The sequence below is a fragment of the Colletotrichum fioriniae genome (genome assembly GCF_027942845.1).
Source record: "Colletotrichum fioriniae strain IMI 355084 chromosome Unknown scaffold_1, whole genome shotgun sequence".
NCBI classification, from domain to species: domain Eukaryota; kingdom Fungi; phylum Ascomycota; class Sordariomycetes; order Glomerellales; family Glomerellaceae; genus Colletotrichum; species Colletotrichum fioriniae.
In genome coordinates, this window is record NW_027076837.1 from 2501436 (window position 1) to 2518318 (window position 16883).

Below are 16883 nucleotides of genomic sequence, written 5' to 3' on the forward strand. Positions count from 1 at the left end.
AGCTTGGCAGCCAGTCAGACCACGATGCGTTGAGGCTCAGCGCAAGACAAGCCGAGTGGTTAGGGCCCGAGGATTGGATCACCTTTCATCCATGATCCATTCTAGCATGCAAGCGCAGTGGTGACTGCTGCAGCTCGTCCTGCTCTCAAGAGGAGAAAAAGGGACTAGGTTTGGTGCCAATCAGGGCGCCGTCTAGAGGGGATTAAGTTCTCCGCCAGCAGATAGCCCGGGGGCCTGGACCTCCTCCGCCGCACCACCACCATCATGGCACCAACAACGGCTTGTATTCTCTGTTACTGGACTGGGGAAGTGAGGAGATGTTACCTCTTGAGTCTTGCCACCCATTCTACCCCTCCCCTCCACCGTCCCGCTCCCGCTCGGTCAGAGCTGGACCGCCTTTCCCCAGTGACGACACTCGAGTCGTTCCAGTCCAACGTATCTTGGCAGGCATTTTCTGCTACTAGTTGCGCCGTGAAGAAAACTACACGCTTCTCTTGCGCTGATTCTAGCCGGAGAGGGCAGGACCTGTGAAAGCGCCCCGACGCGTGTCCAACTTTTGGTATTGCATTATCGTCTTTGGAGCAGATGCTAGGTACTTCCCAGCTATTCGTGTGCGCGTTCGAGTTTGGGTGTGGCAGCCGGCGGAGAGGGGAGGGAGGAAGGAACGAGACAAAAGATGAGATGAGACGAGAGGGGAGGGGAGGAGAGGGGAGGAAGGCCGAAAGGGAAAAAGCGTGTGAAGAGGGTGGAAGACACGGCAGGATGTTGAGAAGTGACCATCGTGCGATCAATACCAAGGTAGCCTTTCGGGTCACATTGCCAACGTTTGTGCTCCGTATTCCTTCTTTGCCTTATTACCTTTCAACGGTTCAAGTGCTTTCAAACGTCGTTGCGGTGTTTAATTATAAGCCGAGGATTCGTTTATGCTTCGGAGCCATCTACGCGCACTCGTGCATGTCTGTTTGATGAGTATCATGCTCTCAAATCCACGAATATAGCAACTGTCTCTCAAACTTTCCATCTTCCGGTGCCGGTGCAGCGGTGTAAGAGACACTGACTGACAACCCTCCTCCCCCACACGCCCAACGGCCCAAAACGAGAAGGACAAGCGAATCGAGAAAGGGCTGGATGAAATGAGAAACCAGACGCTGACATTCCATGACAGGGGGAAAAAAAGTGTGATACATTCCTTCGGTGCGCTGTCCCCGCGTCCACGCGAGCACGTGCTGCACCTGGCTGCCGTGCGACGACCAAGGTGGTTGAGGGCCTCAAAAAATGACGGGGGAAGCGTTTTCTGACTCCCACGTTGCCAGAGAACCCAGCAAACAGGAATCTGGAATAGGTAGCTGAGACGGCAGGCAGCGTTGTGTACGTGGCCCATGATAGGTTATGTAGCTGCAGGTTTGCGCGGTAGGTCTCATAGAAGCTTGAGGAACGGAGTGTGATTCGCGAAATCGTGAGTATCGTTCCCAGGAAGCACACATGCAGCCAGACGGGATTATTCGACATGCCAGGTGACTTCTTCACCCTTGGAAGACGCAGAGGCAGACAAGTCCTCACCGAGCCGTAGGTTGGCATAACCCCGCGCAGGACTCAGTAAGCCGGTAGGGTTCGTCCAAGTCGGTATTTCGAGGTATGAATACGCCACAAAACCGGCCGCGCGAGAGCGAGCTCATGCGGATGGCGAGATGTCTTGTAATGCCGCCGCCGTGCACCGCGCGTCAAGCCGGCATCGCCGCCTTCGGGAGGGAGGGGCATTGTGTCTGGCCCCGCCGGACATGGACCCCCGAACCGTCAACCAGCTCTTGTTCTCGGTGGCTGTCTCATTTGTCAGGATGGACTCGGAAGTCGGCCAAAAGAAGGTTGCGTGGTTGGTGGTCCTATATCTTGGGGACTGCTATTGCAGGCCCTACCCCTGCCAGGCTTGTCCCCCGCCTGGGATTCAGGGTATCTCGAAATTTCGCTCTCGCCGCTGAAACGGATCTCGACTCGAGTTGAACTTTTTTCGAAAACGTCGTTCGAGGCTCTTGCAGTCGCGACGTGAGGTGAGTGGGGGGATGGAGAAATTCGAGGTTTGATCGCACTTCTGTTTCCCGGGATGTACACTACACCGTGCAGCATCTCAGTGGGCATCTGGATGTTCGCTCCTCGACGCACAGCGTTGCAGCCAAGGCTTGAGATACGAATATCTATAGACTATCGTCCAAGCACAGCCAAATAAGGAGGCAAACAAAACACCAAAGAAACATGGCAGAGAAGAACGACTTACACGACGTGGGGCAGAAATGGGCCTGTTGGCATATCTCTCTGCCAAGAGCAGCAGCAACAATGATGACGAGATTCAGATAATGCGACGAACCAACGCAAAGCTGCCTGCAGCGGCCAGAGTTCGTCTCTCCACAAGCCCCATGAGCCAAAGTTCGAGCTCTAGCTTCTAGCCAGCACAAGCTCCACGCCGAGATGCAAACGTAGAGCTTTGGGTGGCCGAGCCACGATAGTGTTCGCGGCCAAATCGTACGTACTTTGCGGGAGCTGTCAAATCAGCTCAAGGCTGAGAGGTACCACGACGGGTAAAGAGAATGCAACATCGCTAGTAGCGGGGCCAGAGAATTGGGTTTTTGGTCAAGAAGAGCCATCAACGGCCCCTCTTTCGGATGCAAGCCAGAATGTCACCGCCGCGCAGCATGCATCAGAGGTTGATAGTGTACACTATGTACGGATATATTGATAAGCTGGTCGAGTGGAGTCATGTTTCTCTGCCTTCTCGCCGAGGTAGGCGAGGACGGCACGGGAGCTAATCTACAGGTTCGGGCCCTGTTCCTGGAGTTTGCGCTGGACAATGGTGGCGGTGATGGCTTCGTCACGGGTCGAGAGGCCACGCCTAGCCAATGACGATTGATTCAAGGTCGCTTTGTTAGGTTGTTCGAGAAAAAGCTCGGCAACCTTAAAAAATTGAGAGAGCCTGGAGCCACAAAGGCCTCGGGAGGGCCCCGTATTGGAACTGAGCCTCGTGGTGCGTGATTCGGCGCCGACGACCGGAAAGTGGTTGTTGGACCCGGGCGTTGGTGGCCCGGTTGGTTGGCAGTTGGGCGGTGTTGGACGAATTGTGGAAGAGAAGAAGAAAAGAGACGGGAGGATGTTTCTAAAATTAGCTGGGAGAGACACACATAGAGAAAAAGAGGGTTCCATTCCGCCTCATCGGCTGGTGCTAGTGGGAATTGGGAAAAAGACGGGTTGGGGCCCTTGGGGGGTGAAGGGAAGCGGGTCCAACTTCTAAGTGGGCGATCTGGCGAAGCCCGACAAGATGACCAGCCACCATCATTAATACCACCTCACCCAGCCCAGCCAGCCAGCCAGCCTAGCCTAGCTCAAGTTCGATAGCCGGTTGTTACAAAGCACGTCCCGTGGGGCTGAGCTGACTACGAACATCCGTATAGGGGGCCATCGAAATGCCCATGATGCTGGACCGGCTGGCTGTATTCGTAAATGCGCAGTACTCACGTAGAGTATGGAAAAGAGAAGAGAATTCGGAACGTGGGCATCAAATAATCCGGTGCCAAGTGCTGCAGCGCGAGGTGTTACAAAATTACACTAGGCCACTTTTGTGCTGCCGTAATTCTCTTTCTCTCTCTCCCGCACTCAGTCGTGAGAAGGAGGAGCAAGAGGAAACAGAGCTGAGCCTCCGCAGGATGACGAACCCCTGGACCACTTTAATTGCGTGGACGGATGGATCCCAACTAGTAAGCTTGGGACGTGTCAGACAGCGAGACGGGCTGCCGATCAAGGCCAATCGTTGATGTAGATGCAACTCTGATGAGCACATTGAACCTGTTGGACTTGTTTTGTTTCTTGCTCCAGTCGCCTCTAGTCTACGGAGTAACTTATCCCTCAAGCAACACACCAGCGATCGGCTGTTCCCAAGGATGGTGATATCAGACAGGGACCACTCATTCCCATGATTCTCCATGGGATTTGGGAGGTTGGCTGGCCGGGGGTTCATGTTTCTCCAAACTTTGTGATGCTCTGTATACGGCTGTATACAGTGATCACAGTGTGCGATGATGATGCTTGATGCGCCGTTCCATCTCATCTTTTCCGAACTTCCACGAGTCCGACCGGCCACGAAAAGCCAAGGACGAATGAGAGGTTCGAGGCGATGGACGCGTACGACGGGATGAGAGAAGCAAAGCACACAAAGTGGAAACGTTCCAACTTCCGGAGACCTTTCGCCATTCGGGAATAATAATCAGTCACACAGATATCGGCTTTACCACACCGTCCTCACCTGAGCCTTTGAGGTAGTTTATCTTCTTCGGGTCTAGGTAGGTATCTCTCTACAATAGCATATTCTAAGCTCAGCTCCATGGTTTCTTGGCCCGGCTCTTGGCCCGGTTCTACGTTCAATCAACCTGCGGCGGCTTTGCTGTACGGTGAGATTGGACTTGATACTTCCTAGTCCGAATGAAAGTCGTCCCAAACCCAGCTCATAGACTGGCCGGCATCACATCCCGTACTTCCAATGATGACGATTGGCCTGCATATGGTCCGAAACATCTCGAGTCTGCAAATCTTTTGGAGAGATCATTGACGATTCGAAAGGTATCAAGGTGAGTCTCTTGAAAGTTGAAGCAGTCTGGTGAAGCTGAAGTAGCAGGATCTCGAGGGAACAAGATCCCGGGCTCGACAGGTTGAGGTGAGCAAGGTTTGACGCCAGTGTCAGAAGGTACCCGTGCGCAGGCAGCATAGGTAGCCAGAGAGGTACTCGCCTGTGGCGTCACCGCGGTACCTGCCCACGCTGCCCTACGGATGGACATCCCTGTCAGGCTGTCAGCATCTATCCGTACCTTTATTCCTAATTCCAGGCCTTCCCCATCTTGTTCCCCGGCTGGCTTCATTGTCTGTGTCCTGACAGACAGAATAGAGTAGGACAGCTTCTGGAGCGGACACACAGCAGTGTTTGGAAGGTGCTGCATCGGTCATTTCCATCGTCAAAGGCCAAGACGGCAAGTTTGAATGCGTGAATGCCTCGCGGACATGTGCGGACATGGATGATGATTCGAGAGTCGCGTTCGATACAGTGTTTTCGCACGGCATGTGGGAGGAAGAGGTCGAAAAAAAACACCACCACCAGGACCACCACACGTAAAGAAGAGAGGCTCGGAGAAAGAGTGGAGGAGGGAGCCACAGCACAGCAGCATAGAATAGCAGCGCTCCCGCACCTCGTTGGTTTACGGTTCGGCTCCCGTCTGCTATTTGGCAGCCTGGGGTCTGGCTGTCCTGTCGACGCCGTTGCTCGGTCGAGGGATTCTCCAGGGTCATGGGTGTTCCTAGTAAAGCCGGGGGCTGAGTCGTGGCCCGCTACTGTGCAGCTCTTTTGCCTTACATGAAGACTCCAGGAGTGAACACTGAATACTGTAGTAGATGCCTTACCTAAGCATTTGCTGCCCTGCTTCGTAGTGCGTAGCCGTCCCATCTCCACCAAAAAAAAGCCGGTGCTGTGTTCACTGTTCGCGACTTCGCGGTACTGCGCCACGTCCGCGTCCCTGTCCATGTTCCGCTTCCCACGGTGCCCACTCACTGCCCACTGCCCCCCAAAGCAAAGCAAAGTGCAAGTGCCCCAACCTGCCCGCCCTGCGCCTTCCTTGCCGTACTGTGCCTTACGCAAAAATACGTAACGGCACTTCCAAGCCTGCACCTGCGCTCCTGCTCCCTCTTCCTACGGTTTTATAAACATCAACGCTCGTCCGTCTGTGTCAGCCTCTTACTTCTTACACTCATCACACTCACATCCGTTTGCCTCTCTCCCGCATACACACTACTCTCAAAAAGGGCTTCCCATCTTCCCTTTTCTTCCTCTCTTCCCCTCTACACACACATTTCCCACCTACCAACGATCGTTGCTTTCCTAGTTACACTCGTTGACGACAAGTCGACGACCCACTTACCGAAATCGGCCTATCTGCAAACACATCAACTTTAAACTCTTTTACACCAGTCTTCAACAACCACAACCACACAACAACAGCAAAGATGGGTGTCGGCCGTGTTATCTGCGTGGCTCTGCCATTCATCCTCAGCGTCGGTTCCATGATCTTCTTGTTGGTCGCTGCCCTCGGCGGTGTTTCCAACAAGGATCTTTACATGTTCCGCGTCAACCTCACCGATCTCGAGATCAACCCTGCTTCCGTATCAAGTATAGTCTCAAGGGACGTCAAGGCAGTCAACTTTGGAAAGTACCACGACCGCGCTCTTCTCACCGGCGATGGTGACAATGCCATCACCAAGGCTGCCACCGACTCCACCACTCAGACCAGCAACATCACCGCTGCCGACCTTGGTCTCGACAACCTTTACGACATCGCTCTCTGGGGTTACTGCACCACTGACACCAACGGCGACAAGACCTGCACCAAGGCCAAGTTTGACTGGGCTTCATCTTACCTGAACACCTCCACCCTCGAGACCATTGGCACCGCTGCCGGCCGCAAGATCGAGCTTCCTGATGAGGTCACCACCGCTCTCTCCGCCTTCAAGACCGCCACCAAGTGGACTCAGGTTGCCTACATCATCGCCTTCATCGCCCTGGGTCTCGAGATCGTCTTCGGCATCTTCGCCAACTGCACTCGCGTCATGTCCTGCATCACCTTCCTCGTCGCCTCTCTCGCTTCCGTCGCCGTCTGCGCTTCCGCCGCTCTCTCCACTGCCATGTCTGTCATCGTCGTTGGCGCCGTTGAGGGTACTGCCAAGTACTATGGTGTCTCTGCCGGCTTCAACAACAGCTTCCTTGCTCTCATCTGGATCTCTGCCGCTCTCGCTCTTGGTGCCGGCTTCTTCTGGATGTTCACCATCTGCTGCTGCGCTCCTAGCCACACCCGCAAGGACCGCAAGCGCAACAGCGACGGCGAGAAGCTTCTTCCCCAGTCCAGCAGCTACCAGCCCATCCACGAGGAGAACGGCTACTACAAGCAGCAGCAGGCTACCCAGTACGGTGCTCCCCGCTATGCCAGCGGTGCCCGTGGTGACACCGCTTACGAGCCTTACTCCCACCGCTCTTAAGTTGAGCATTTGAGAGTTCGCGGTGTGGTAATCTTTTGCACGAGGGAAGCCGTTTGATTTGGCAGCACTTTTGATTTCAGCATTGTTGGCGTTGGGTAACGGCTCACTATCATGAGAACGACGGACACGCACGGAGGTGGATATGAATGTTTAGTAGCTTTGGGACGAAGATGATCGTCAGGGGGGATGACGACAATTGATTGCTTTAGTGGACTGCTCGGGATTGGAGATACCCCCATCCAGGCTTTATTGTCTATAGAATTCAAACATGCTCATAGAGCTATTACAAAAAAAACATCATAGAGTTTACGAATTTTCTGTCCTAGGCAAAGTGAAATGTGTAGGTTTCATATGAGAGAGCAGTCCTACCATTGAATCGTGACTTGCATCTGAGATGGTGGGCAAATCTCAAACAACGTGCAATTTGGGGTGTATTGACACTGTCAAAGGAACACCTCGAAATTTCTCAAAGAAAAAACCACCGAAATGAAAAAAAAACTCCACCAAAATCAGCAGAGGGGTGGGCGATGACTCGATCCACCACATTACATCCTATCCTAACCACCATCAAGTGCTGACCGGAGGAAGGGCCTTTAATGCAACCAGCTCAGCTCAGCCGCAAAAGACTGGCATCATGCTCCTGGGACCTTAGGCAACCACCATTCACAAGAAACGCACTGCATCAAACATCTCGCTCTTCTAAACGCTAGGACAACCCCTCTTGTGAGACTTTTTCCCCCCGTCTTAGCCAAGTGAAAATACACAGAGTCAGATATTACCCGACTTGGGCAGGCCAGTTTTTGAACGGCTGCCCGCTCCTCTCCTCATGAACCGTCACCATGCAGTTAGTAACCCAAGCCCCCCTAAACTCTTAAAATAGTATTCACATATTGTCCTTTTCTCATAAAGGTAGAGGGGGGGTGAGAAATATGCATCTTACGCTAACGAACGGAAACAGCAATTCGTAGCTGGACCCCTGCAGAGGGATCACTACTTCACCCCCGTCACCAGCCTCAGCTTCTTCAACGCCCGGGATGGCGAGACATACCTGCTCGCGGGCGAGGACACGGAGCTGAAGGTGTACGATGGTGAGGGCCGGCTGCGGTGCCAGCTCGGGATTTTCCACGCCCAGCCCATCCACGGCATTCATGTCGCCGCCGCCGCCGCAGGCGCAGGAGCAGGGCATGGTCAGCGACATGTGCTGCTCTGGGGGAACCAAGCCGTGACCGTCGTTTCTGCTGCCGTCATCGAAGAGCTTATCCTCGGGGGCGAGGACGGGACCGTGGCAGCGGCTGCGGCGGCGCCGGTAGAGATTATCGAGGCCAAGGCGCCGGACTGGATCTACGACGGCGTCATCTGCCCCGAGGACCCGGACCGCGGCGTGCTCATCACGGCGCATAACGAAGTCCTCGAGTTTTCTATCGGGGCTGATGGGAAAACGGTTTCGTTTGGCCGCATTGTGTCGCCGTCCCGGCCGATCCTGTACTCGGCCAACCTGACGTGGCTATCAAAGACTTCTGTGCTCGTAGCCGGCGGCACGGTCTTTGGCGAGATTATTATCTGGAAGTGCCACTTCTCCGGTGACGAAGATGGCACTGCAACTGCCGCTGAAGAGGACGCGGGCCCGAGAAAGCCTTGGTGCGAGGTCCTCTTCGTCTTCATGGGCCACGAGGGCTCCATCTTTGGCGTCGATATCTCGCGCGAGATTGACCTCGGCGGAGGGTGCATGGCAAGGCTGCTTGCGAGTTGCAGCGACGACCGAACGGTTCGCATCTGGGATATCACCGAGAGACCTGGCTCGCCTCGTCTGCAGTATGATGCCTTTGGCGAGGCTAGGGAGACGGGCTTCGGAGGTTCTTCTTCATCTTCATCTTCTGCCCCTGCTGCCCTTGCTGCTACGCCCGCCGCTGCTACAGATCTCACGACAACGCAGGTTGCGTCCAGCGCGCCCCTGGCCATGGTCATGGGCCACATTTCGCGCATCTGGCACGTTAGGTTTCCCATGGGAGGCCTCGACGAGCTGGCGCGGGGCCGCCCCGCGACAGTGTACTCCTTTGGCGAGGACTCCACACTGCAGGCCTGGTCTCTCGACGTCGACCTCGAGGCGTGGCGGCGGAGAGCAGAGTCAGCCACAGTCGAGGGCGGCGAGACGCCCGTCGTCGCTGCGAGCATCACGTACAAGGAGACGTATGCCCGCCACGACGGGAAACACATCTGGGCCACCGCCGTCACGGAGAAGGCGGACGGGCAGGTTCTGGTTGCCACTGGCGGCGCGGATAGCAAAATTAATCTCTTCTCGGACCGTTCGCGCGCGGCTGGCGGCAGCAGCAGCAGCAGCAGCACGGCAGCGTCCAAGCTGCAAGAACTGCCGAGCGAACTGCAGACTTTGGTGATGCGGGACGTGGTCAGCAAGCTACCCCCGCGAAACCCCGACCATGCGATCCCCCTGGAGACGAAGGAGGCCTTTCAGCGTTTCGCGTTCGTGCACGAAGACACCATTGTCGCGACGAGCACCACCGGCCGTCTTCTCGTCGGCTCCTTTGGGCCGGAGCTGACGTGGACGCAGATCGGGACCGACGGGGAGATGTTGCGCGCCCTGAATGCCTGTACAAGCTTGAAGAGTCCGGCGCCGGGCCTGGCGCTGATAGGCACGGCCAACAAGAAGATTCTACTCTACCGCGACTCGACCATCCAGCAAGTCGGCACGGTGCCCGGTAAAGTGGCAGATATATTCCCCCTAAGAAAATCTTGGATAGAGGACGGGGGGGCATCGGACGAGAAGCTCGAGTTCCTCGTCACCATGCTGGGCAGCGGAGACGCCATGCAGATCCTCACACTGGACCTCGATGCCACGGCCGTCACATCCATGATGCCCGTCCCTGAGCTCGACAGCAGATTCGTCGTCACGGCCGCCTGCCAGATCAACGACCTCCTTGTCCTTGGCTCGCGTCACGGCTATGTGTCCGTCTTCCGCCGCGCGGTGGGAGATAAGCAGCAGCAGCAGCAGCTCATTCCGTTCCCAGCACCGGACCGCCGCTCCGGCGACGCAATCACATCCATCAACGTCTTCCCCACCTCATCTACTACCTCTGGTGCGGCGGCATCACACATCATCACGACGAGCCGCGACGGAAACTATCGCGTCTACGAGACCTCCGCCTCCGCCATCCACCTGCGCCACGAGACGGCGCCCGCGGCGGTGCCGAACCTCGAAGACGCGTGGCTTTCTGATGGCAGCGATGACCTGATTCTCTGCGGCTTCCGTAGCAAGAACTTCATCGTGTGGAACGAGACGCGGCACGAGGAGATCCTCCGCGTCGACTGCGGCGGCGCGCACCGCGCCTTTGCCTACACCCGGCAAGGTCACCAAAACAGCAACAGGGACCGAGACCGAGACCATGGTATGCGCTTCGTCTTCAACAAAGCCGCCACCTTGGGAGTCTACACCCAGCACAGCCCCTCCGTCGCCGCAATCCACCACCGCACCCTTAAGCGCGGGTCCCACGGCCGCGAGGTCCGCGCCATTGCGTATTCTGGGCACTCTGAGCGTCGTCGTCGCTACATCGCCACCGGCTCCGAGGATACTTCGATTCGCATCTGGGAGTACACCACGGCCGGCGCCACGGGAGCTTCATCCTCGCCTGATGAAAGACGGGAGCTGCGCTGCGTCAAGGTCGTCAAGGTCCATACCGCAGGCTTACAGGCCCTCAAGTGGCTCGGCGAGGACCTGCTCTTCAGCTGCAGCGGGAACGAGGAGTTCATGGTCTGGCGGGCGTGCGATCTCGGCGATAGGGGGTTGGGTTTGATGCGCGAGGCCGTGTTTGCGGATAAGAGCGAGGACGGAGACCTTCGGATCACGAGCTTCGACGTTGTGGTGTTGGACAAGGAAGAGAGTGGTAGCGGCAGCGTCGCTGTCACTATGGCCTTTTCCAACTCGTTCGTCAAGACGTTCCTGTATACACCCGGCCAAGGCTTCGAGTTACTCTTCAAGGGCCAGTACACGGGCGCCTGCCTGACGCAAGCGCGGCACCTTCGGGTCCGGGAGGGTATGTTTGACGTCATTACGGCCGCGACGGACGGGTGTCTTGCAGTCTGGCGTTCTCATGGGTCCGAGTACGTTCTTCGGCACACGGAGCGGATTCACCAGAGTAGTATCAAGGCCCTCGACGTGCATGTCACGTCCGATGACAGGGTTGTGGTCCTTACTGGCGGCGACGATAACGCGCTAGGCATCGTCACGCTCGTTTCACGAAGCAGCAGCAACAACTCTGATACCCATGGCGGCGATTTCGAGCCCGTGACGAGAGCCGGTGTCAGGAAAGCGCATGCGGCGGCGATCAACGGGCTCACGGTCCTCGGAGAGGCGGCGACGGCGACGGGACGAGGAGGCAGCCCGGTGGACTTTGTGACGGTCAGTAATGACCAGCGGGTCAAGATGTGGCGGCTCGGGTGGCGCGAGGGGGTGGAGGAGGTTACGTTGCTGGCGGACGAGTATAGCGGCGTCGCGGATGCCGGGGACGTTGAGATTATTGGCGATGGCAAGGTTGCCGTCGGTGGTGTTGGGCTGGAGGTTTGGGATTGGAGGTCTTGAGGGGTCTGGAAATGGAAACAAAAAGGGGGCCTCAAGTGATGGGGCATTACATGGCTAGATAAAAATAGAGATGAAGTAGATGATGAGCCTGATATAATGAAGCTATGTTGAAGCCTTTCTTCCCCGCAGGGACTTGTGTATGGAGTCGTGCCACCATCAACATATACTCGCATTGGCAAGGACGACAACAGATGTCACAGCTATTGTTGAAGTAAGGTAGTAGGCAAATAGTCTATCCTACCAATCCTGCATTCTCGGTCAGGTTTCGTCTACTCAATGGCGACCACAGCTTCCCTTGATGTCTTTTCGCCGAGCATCTAAAATTCTCGCGTCGGCTTTCATCTTCCACTACCTACCGTAGGCCGGGGTCAAGCCGCTAATCCATCACATGTAGGCCTGCCTATGTGTCAGGAACTTCTGTTTAAGCCTCGTGCCGAATGATCTCTAGACCAGACCAGCCAAGTGTTCCCGACTTATGATAATGACAGCCGTAGTGGCGTATTTCAGAACACCTAAGCGAGCATAAATACCGCGAAGCTGTTCAATGGTTGGGCACCCGTTCGAGCATCTCGACTCTAAGCAGGGTAGTTCTATTCCACTGTCGTCTCTCTCTACTTCATATGAAATACTGGATATCCGTACAGGTATATATACGGATGTCTGATAAAAAGTACTGTCGTTTGGTGCCGTCGTTCAGTGCCGTTTCACGTTGCCAATTCCAGCCGTACCTAGTACGCCCGTCACCTTGTGCTACCACACAGCTTTACGGCGATTTACAACGGGCATACTATGGGCTGTCAGAGAAGAAGATGAGGATGACAATGCGTTCTTATATTTATAGCTCTGGAAGTGATGTTATCTATTTCCTACATGATGGTCTATACGAAATCCAACATCGTACCCCCGAGCTCAGTTCAAGTCAGGAGCATTTCTCACATCTTCAATCTTTGATAGTCATAGATACTTCATCTCTAGAGCCTACCTTGACAAGTCATCATAATCCGCAGTTGCATAAGATCTGCATTCTTAACATCCTCTACGCCATAATAGCCCGCCTCCTGTCTGTGGACTTCTCGTTTCTTCAGGATTTCAGCATACCGCAACAATGGCAATAAGTCAAAGTGAAATGGGGAAAGCAATACGAGAGAATTTGAAGGATTGAGACTCTTTGGATGCTGCAGGCAAGTAGATATCAGAAGCACAAATGCCCGCGTAGCAGCAATAAGATCCCAACGGAAAGACCCCACAGATCATGGAAGTATCACATAAATTGTGAGTAAGTGGATTGAGTCTATAAGACGCAGGAGCTGCTCTCAGTAGTTCAATTTTAGAAGCACCTTGGGAGAAACCGCCTTCTCCCTCCTTTCCCTCACTATTGCGGGCTTCGAAGATGCGGGAAAGGAACGCAGGTCCGTTTCCACATGGCTTTCAGCCTCGACACTCTTGGGCATACCATACGATATTGACCATTGTATCGGCTCAGGGATCAGATGCGCATCGTGTTCAACCACCTGGCAGGCATGAGCTCTAGTGCCCAACGTCCTTAACGACTACCTGACACGGAAGTAAGTTAATGGTGTAGACGCCATCATACTGTACAAGGCATCCAGAAGGAAGAGACGACCGATCGATCCAAAGTCTCGTCTGTAAAAAGAAGGAAGAAGTAGTAGCGCTAAAATGACTACAACAATCATCCGTTGTGAATCCACCTTAGTTTCTGTTGTCTCATCTATCGTCGAATCGGAAGGTTTCCAAACTTAATGGATCCCTTCACTGCATTTTCAACATCCCCAGGAGGGCAGCATGCCCATCATCACGCCACGCACGTGACAGAGACATTATTGATGTTCCCCTTGTAGCACAGTAAACCTTGAACCGGCGATTATATGTCATCCTGCGCCTAAGTATACAGCATCTGATAGATATCCCGCAATATAAAGATGCCCAAAAAAACAAAAAAAAAAAGAGTCCTTGCTGGGTATTTTCCCCGATGCGAACCAAAATGAAAAACGAACCACGCTATGCAGCCCAAAGACCACCATATCTCTTTCTCTTCTCCCTTCTTGTCCTTGCCAAAGATCTAGTTGTTCCTCTCACGAGCCCCTCGTAATATTTGGCCCCGTACCGATGCCCGTCAGCGTCCGGACGAACCAGTGCGCCCAGCTCTCCGTCTCGAGCGTCGCCTTGAGCTCCTCGGCGCGCTTCTCCACGTCCTCGACCTGTCTCTCAAACAGCCTGACGCCGTCCTCTACGTCGTCCACTTTGCTCACGAGCCCGTTAATTTCGTACTCGAGTCGTGCCACGAGGACCTCGACCTCCTTAATGGCCTCGGTAATGTGCGCACGCTCTTCGGCGATGAGCTCCGTCGAGCTCTGCTTGACGCGATGATAGGCCTCGCTGAGCTGGTAGTAAAGGTTTTGCAAGTCCTCTTGCTCGCGGCCGTAGTGCTCGTCGAGGGCGTCTACGGCCTTGACCTTTGACTCAACCCAGGGGTTGACCTCGCGCTTGATGGTGGCGATTGAATCGTACAAGCTTCGGGCGAACTCGGCCAGGCTAGCCTGCTGCTGCAGCGCATCAGCGGTAGAGAAGTGCTTGTCGTCGTACAGTTCGGTAATTTCCTCCCATCTGAGAACCGCTTCTTCGGCGTCTCCAAATGACAGCCGCCGAGGCCAGCGGGCTTCGTTCAAGGGATGCTTATACCTGAGTCTGGAGACAGCGACACTGTGTCGCCGCTGGAGGAAGCTGACAGCCGTGTTGCTGGTTCGTTCTGCTTCAAAAGGACCTTGGAGATCGGCCTCATCAACCACAGACCCTGCCACAGATGTTTGTATCCGATCAGGCTCGTCTTTGACTGGACCATTAGGGGGTGTTGAGAATTTCTCTGCCTCGACATGTGTCGAGCTCGGGTCTGAAGACTCGCGCGTAGGCTTGGCAATCACGGGAACCTTCTCAAGCTCCTGCGATGATTCTCTCAGATCCTGAGCAGCTTCTGCCTCTTTCTTGAAGGCATTCAGGTACTCCTCCGGCTTATTCTTCCATGTGAAGGCCCTACCAACCATGACAGGAGACGACAACGTTGCCGAAGACTGCGCCAAAGCTGAGATGCCGGGAGCGCTGTTGTAGCCATTTTCACCAAAATCGTCTCTACTAGGGCGACTCGCGTGACCCCTTAGGCCGGTACCAACAACGTCTTTGATGCGCCCAAGGCCAGACTTGGCATCACTAACTCTGCCAGCAACCGATTTGAAGACTGTCTTCCTAAGCGCGTCTTTCTCTCCCGATCCTTCAACCACACTAACAGCTGAGGCAGGCGCTGGGGTTGAGTATACGCCAGGTGACTCTTCCTTTTGTCTCTGAAGCTCCTCTTCCAGCGGCAACGATTGTGTTCGCTTGCTAGACGGCAGTGCAACCTCATCTTTTCCGAAGAGTGGCTGCGCCACGTCTGTCGGCTTCTCCTGTAGTTCCGGCGCTGCTCTCCTGGGCTTCCCGTACCAGAGCCATTTTGCGCGCTCGCCGTACGCCAGGGCAATAAACTTGTCAATGTCTACTGTCTCGATATCAGCTATGCCGGCTTTGTCTTTCCCACCGACCATGCCGATGACAAGCTCGCCCCTTTTCCCGCCAATTTCGGCGACGGTGGACTTGACCGCCTTCTGCACGCCCCAGCCTTCACCGGCAGCAGCCTTTGCCGTGACAGAATGAAGCTTGAGAATTGTCGGACGATCCAGCCGTCTCGTCCGCTCAAGCTTGTACGCCTTCTGGAAGTACCCGATGCCCCTTTTTGTGCTTTCAATGTCAAAGACGTCCTTGGACACAGGCGCGCCGTAGTAGTGCAGTCGATTTCTGGCGCCCATCAATAGCCCAAGCAGGGCTGCCGTTGTCGTCGGACCCAAGATACCGTCGGTAGGCTCAACATTGTAGCACTCGGCACCAATCTCTGTCCACCAGTTTCCGATAGACTCTTCAGTCTTATCGCAAAGTAAGCCATCAATGTATTCCATGTCCAGTTTCCCAAACATAAAGAGAGAGACTTGGCATAATTTGACAAGCTCCACTGCCGACTGGGTAAAGGGAACCTTCTCGCTTGTCCTGTACAGCTGGTAAAATTTGGCCTGGGTTGCAGGTGTGGGGTCTGAAAGATTCATGCCAGATCGGCCAGAGCATCCCAGTCGCTTCAGGTTCTCGTTGACGATGAAGGCCTGACGGTGGGTGCGGATATCGCCCTCGGGTACGGGTATGACTGTCAGAGCTGACGGGAAGCTGCTGAGGTTCGTGACCATCACGTCGCCCAACGGCGTTTCCTTCGGACGAGCATGGTACTGATGGATGGCCCTGAAGTAGAATCGCAAGCGGTCGGACCATACGCTCTCGTCCGCAGGGACGGCCAGCACCCCAACAACGACCTGATGCTTCGGGTCACCCGTGTACGTGACAATGACCAGTGTTGGCGATTTCCGCGAACATGCCCATTGTTCGACTAGGTATAGCTCGTATCCCTGCAAGATTCCTCGTCGCTCGAGGACCGTGACCGCCGGATCGCTTTCTAGGTATCTTGGAGACTATTAGTACGCGGGCTCGTCTCGAAATCGGGAACAGGAGAGCTCACCTAAAGGCTACAGGATCGGCGAATACCCATTTCCTCTTCGTCGTCGGTAAGGGGGAGGGTGTCGCGGGTTCGGTAGAGGCCTCCTTTCGCGCCTCAAGCGGTAAAGGTGTGCTCAGGGGAGAAGGTCCATTGACACCTCGCTGAGAAGCGACTCTCGCCAGAGTCAGTTCCTCCTCGCGATGCATTCGCGGATCGTTGACGGGAAAGGGAAAGCGGAATGACATCTCCATTTGCAGGAGTGCGGCGGTGAAACTTGGTGCATCGACGACACTTTTGGAGGCGCCTGCGACTATCTCCAAGACGAAGAAGTCATAGTCGTCGTACTTATTCGCCTAAAGGGGAGTTTCGACGCAATCAAAGAAACGTCCAGCGGGTGCTCTGCATGTGACTGGAAGGGGGCGTATTCGTCGGGTTGCTTCGTTCGCGCTTCGAATGTTCTCCCGCTTCGATCGTTTAGGTTGTGTCTTTCTTTCTGTTCGGAGGGCTGGTCGGCATGTGACGCAATGTCCTACCGTCGCTGTCGTGGTTTTGCGTTGGTTGATTGGGCCGGGAGCTGTACGACCAGTACAGAAAGAAGGGTAGCACGAAATCGAGCGGTACTGCGGCAGACGCTAATATTCCCCATCCCCA

General features: G+C 55.0%; 3 protein-coding genes across 3 annotated transcripts; 2 read left to right on the forward strand and 1 right to left on the reverse strand.

Moving 5' to 3' along the window:
• Positions 1 to 6030: 6030 nt before the first annotated feature.
• On the forward strand, positions 6031 to 7056 carry N0V96_000645 (uncharacterized protein; the record flags this gene model as incomplete). Its single annotated transcript, XM_053197652.1, has 1 exon — positions 6031 to 7056. The coding sequence occupies one exon, from the start codon at positions 6031 to 6033 to the stop codon at positions 7054 to 7056; it is 1026 nt and encodes a 341-aa protein (XP_053044875.1).
• An 826-nt stretch (positions 7057 to 7882) lies between these two features.
• WDR6 (WD repeat-containing protein 6) lies at positions 7883 to 11647 on the forward strand (the record flags this gene model as incomplete). The annotated part of the gene is made up of 2 exons (XM_053197651.2): positions 7883 to 7900; positions 8015 to 11647. 2 exons carry the CDS (start codon positions 7883 to 7885, stop codon positions 11645 to 11647), a joined length of 3651 nt encoding a protein of 1216 aa, XP_053044874.2.
• A 2093-nt stretch (positions 11648 to 13740) lies between these two features.
• Positions 13741 to 16483, reverse strand: N0V96_000647 (uncharacterized protein; the record flags this gene model as incomplete). The annotated part of the gene is made up of 2 exons (XM_053197650.1): positions 13741 to 16198; positions 16254 to 16483. The coding sequence occupies 2 exons, from the start codon at positions 16481 to 16483 to the stop codon at positions 13741 to 13743; spliced, it is 2688 nt and encodes an 895-aa protein (XP_053044873.1).
• Between the last annotated feature and the right edge of the window lie 400 nt (positions 16484 to 16883).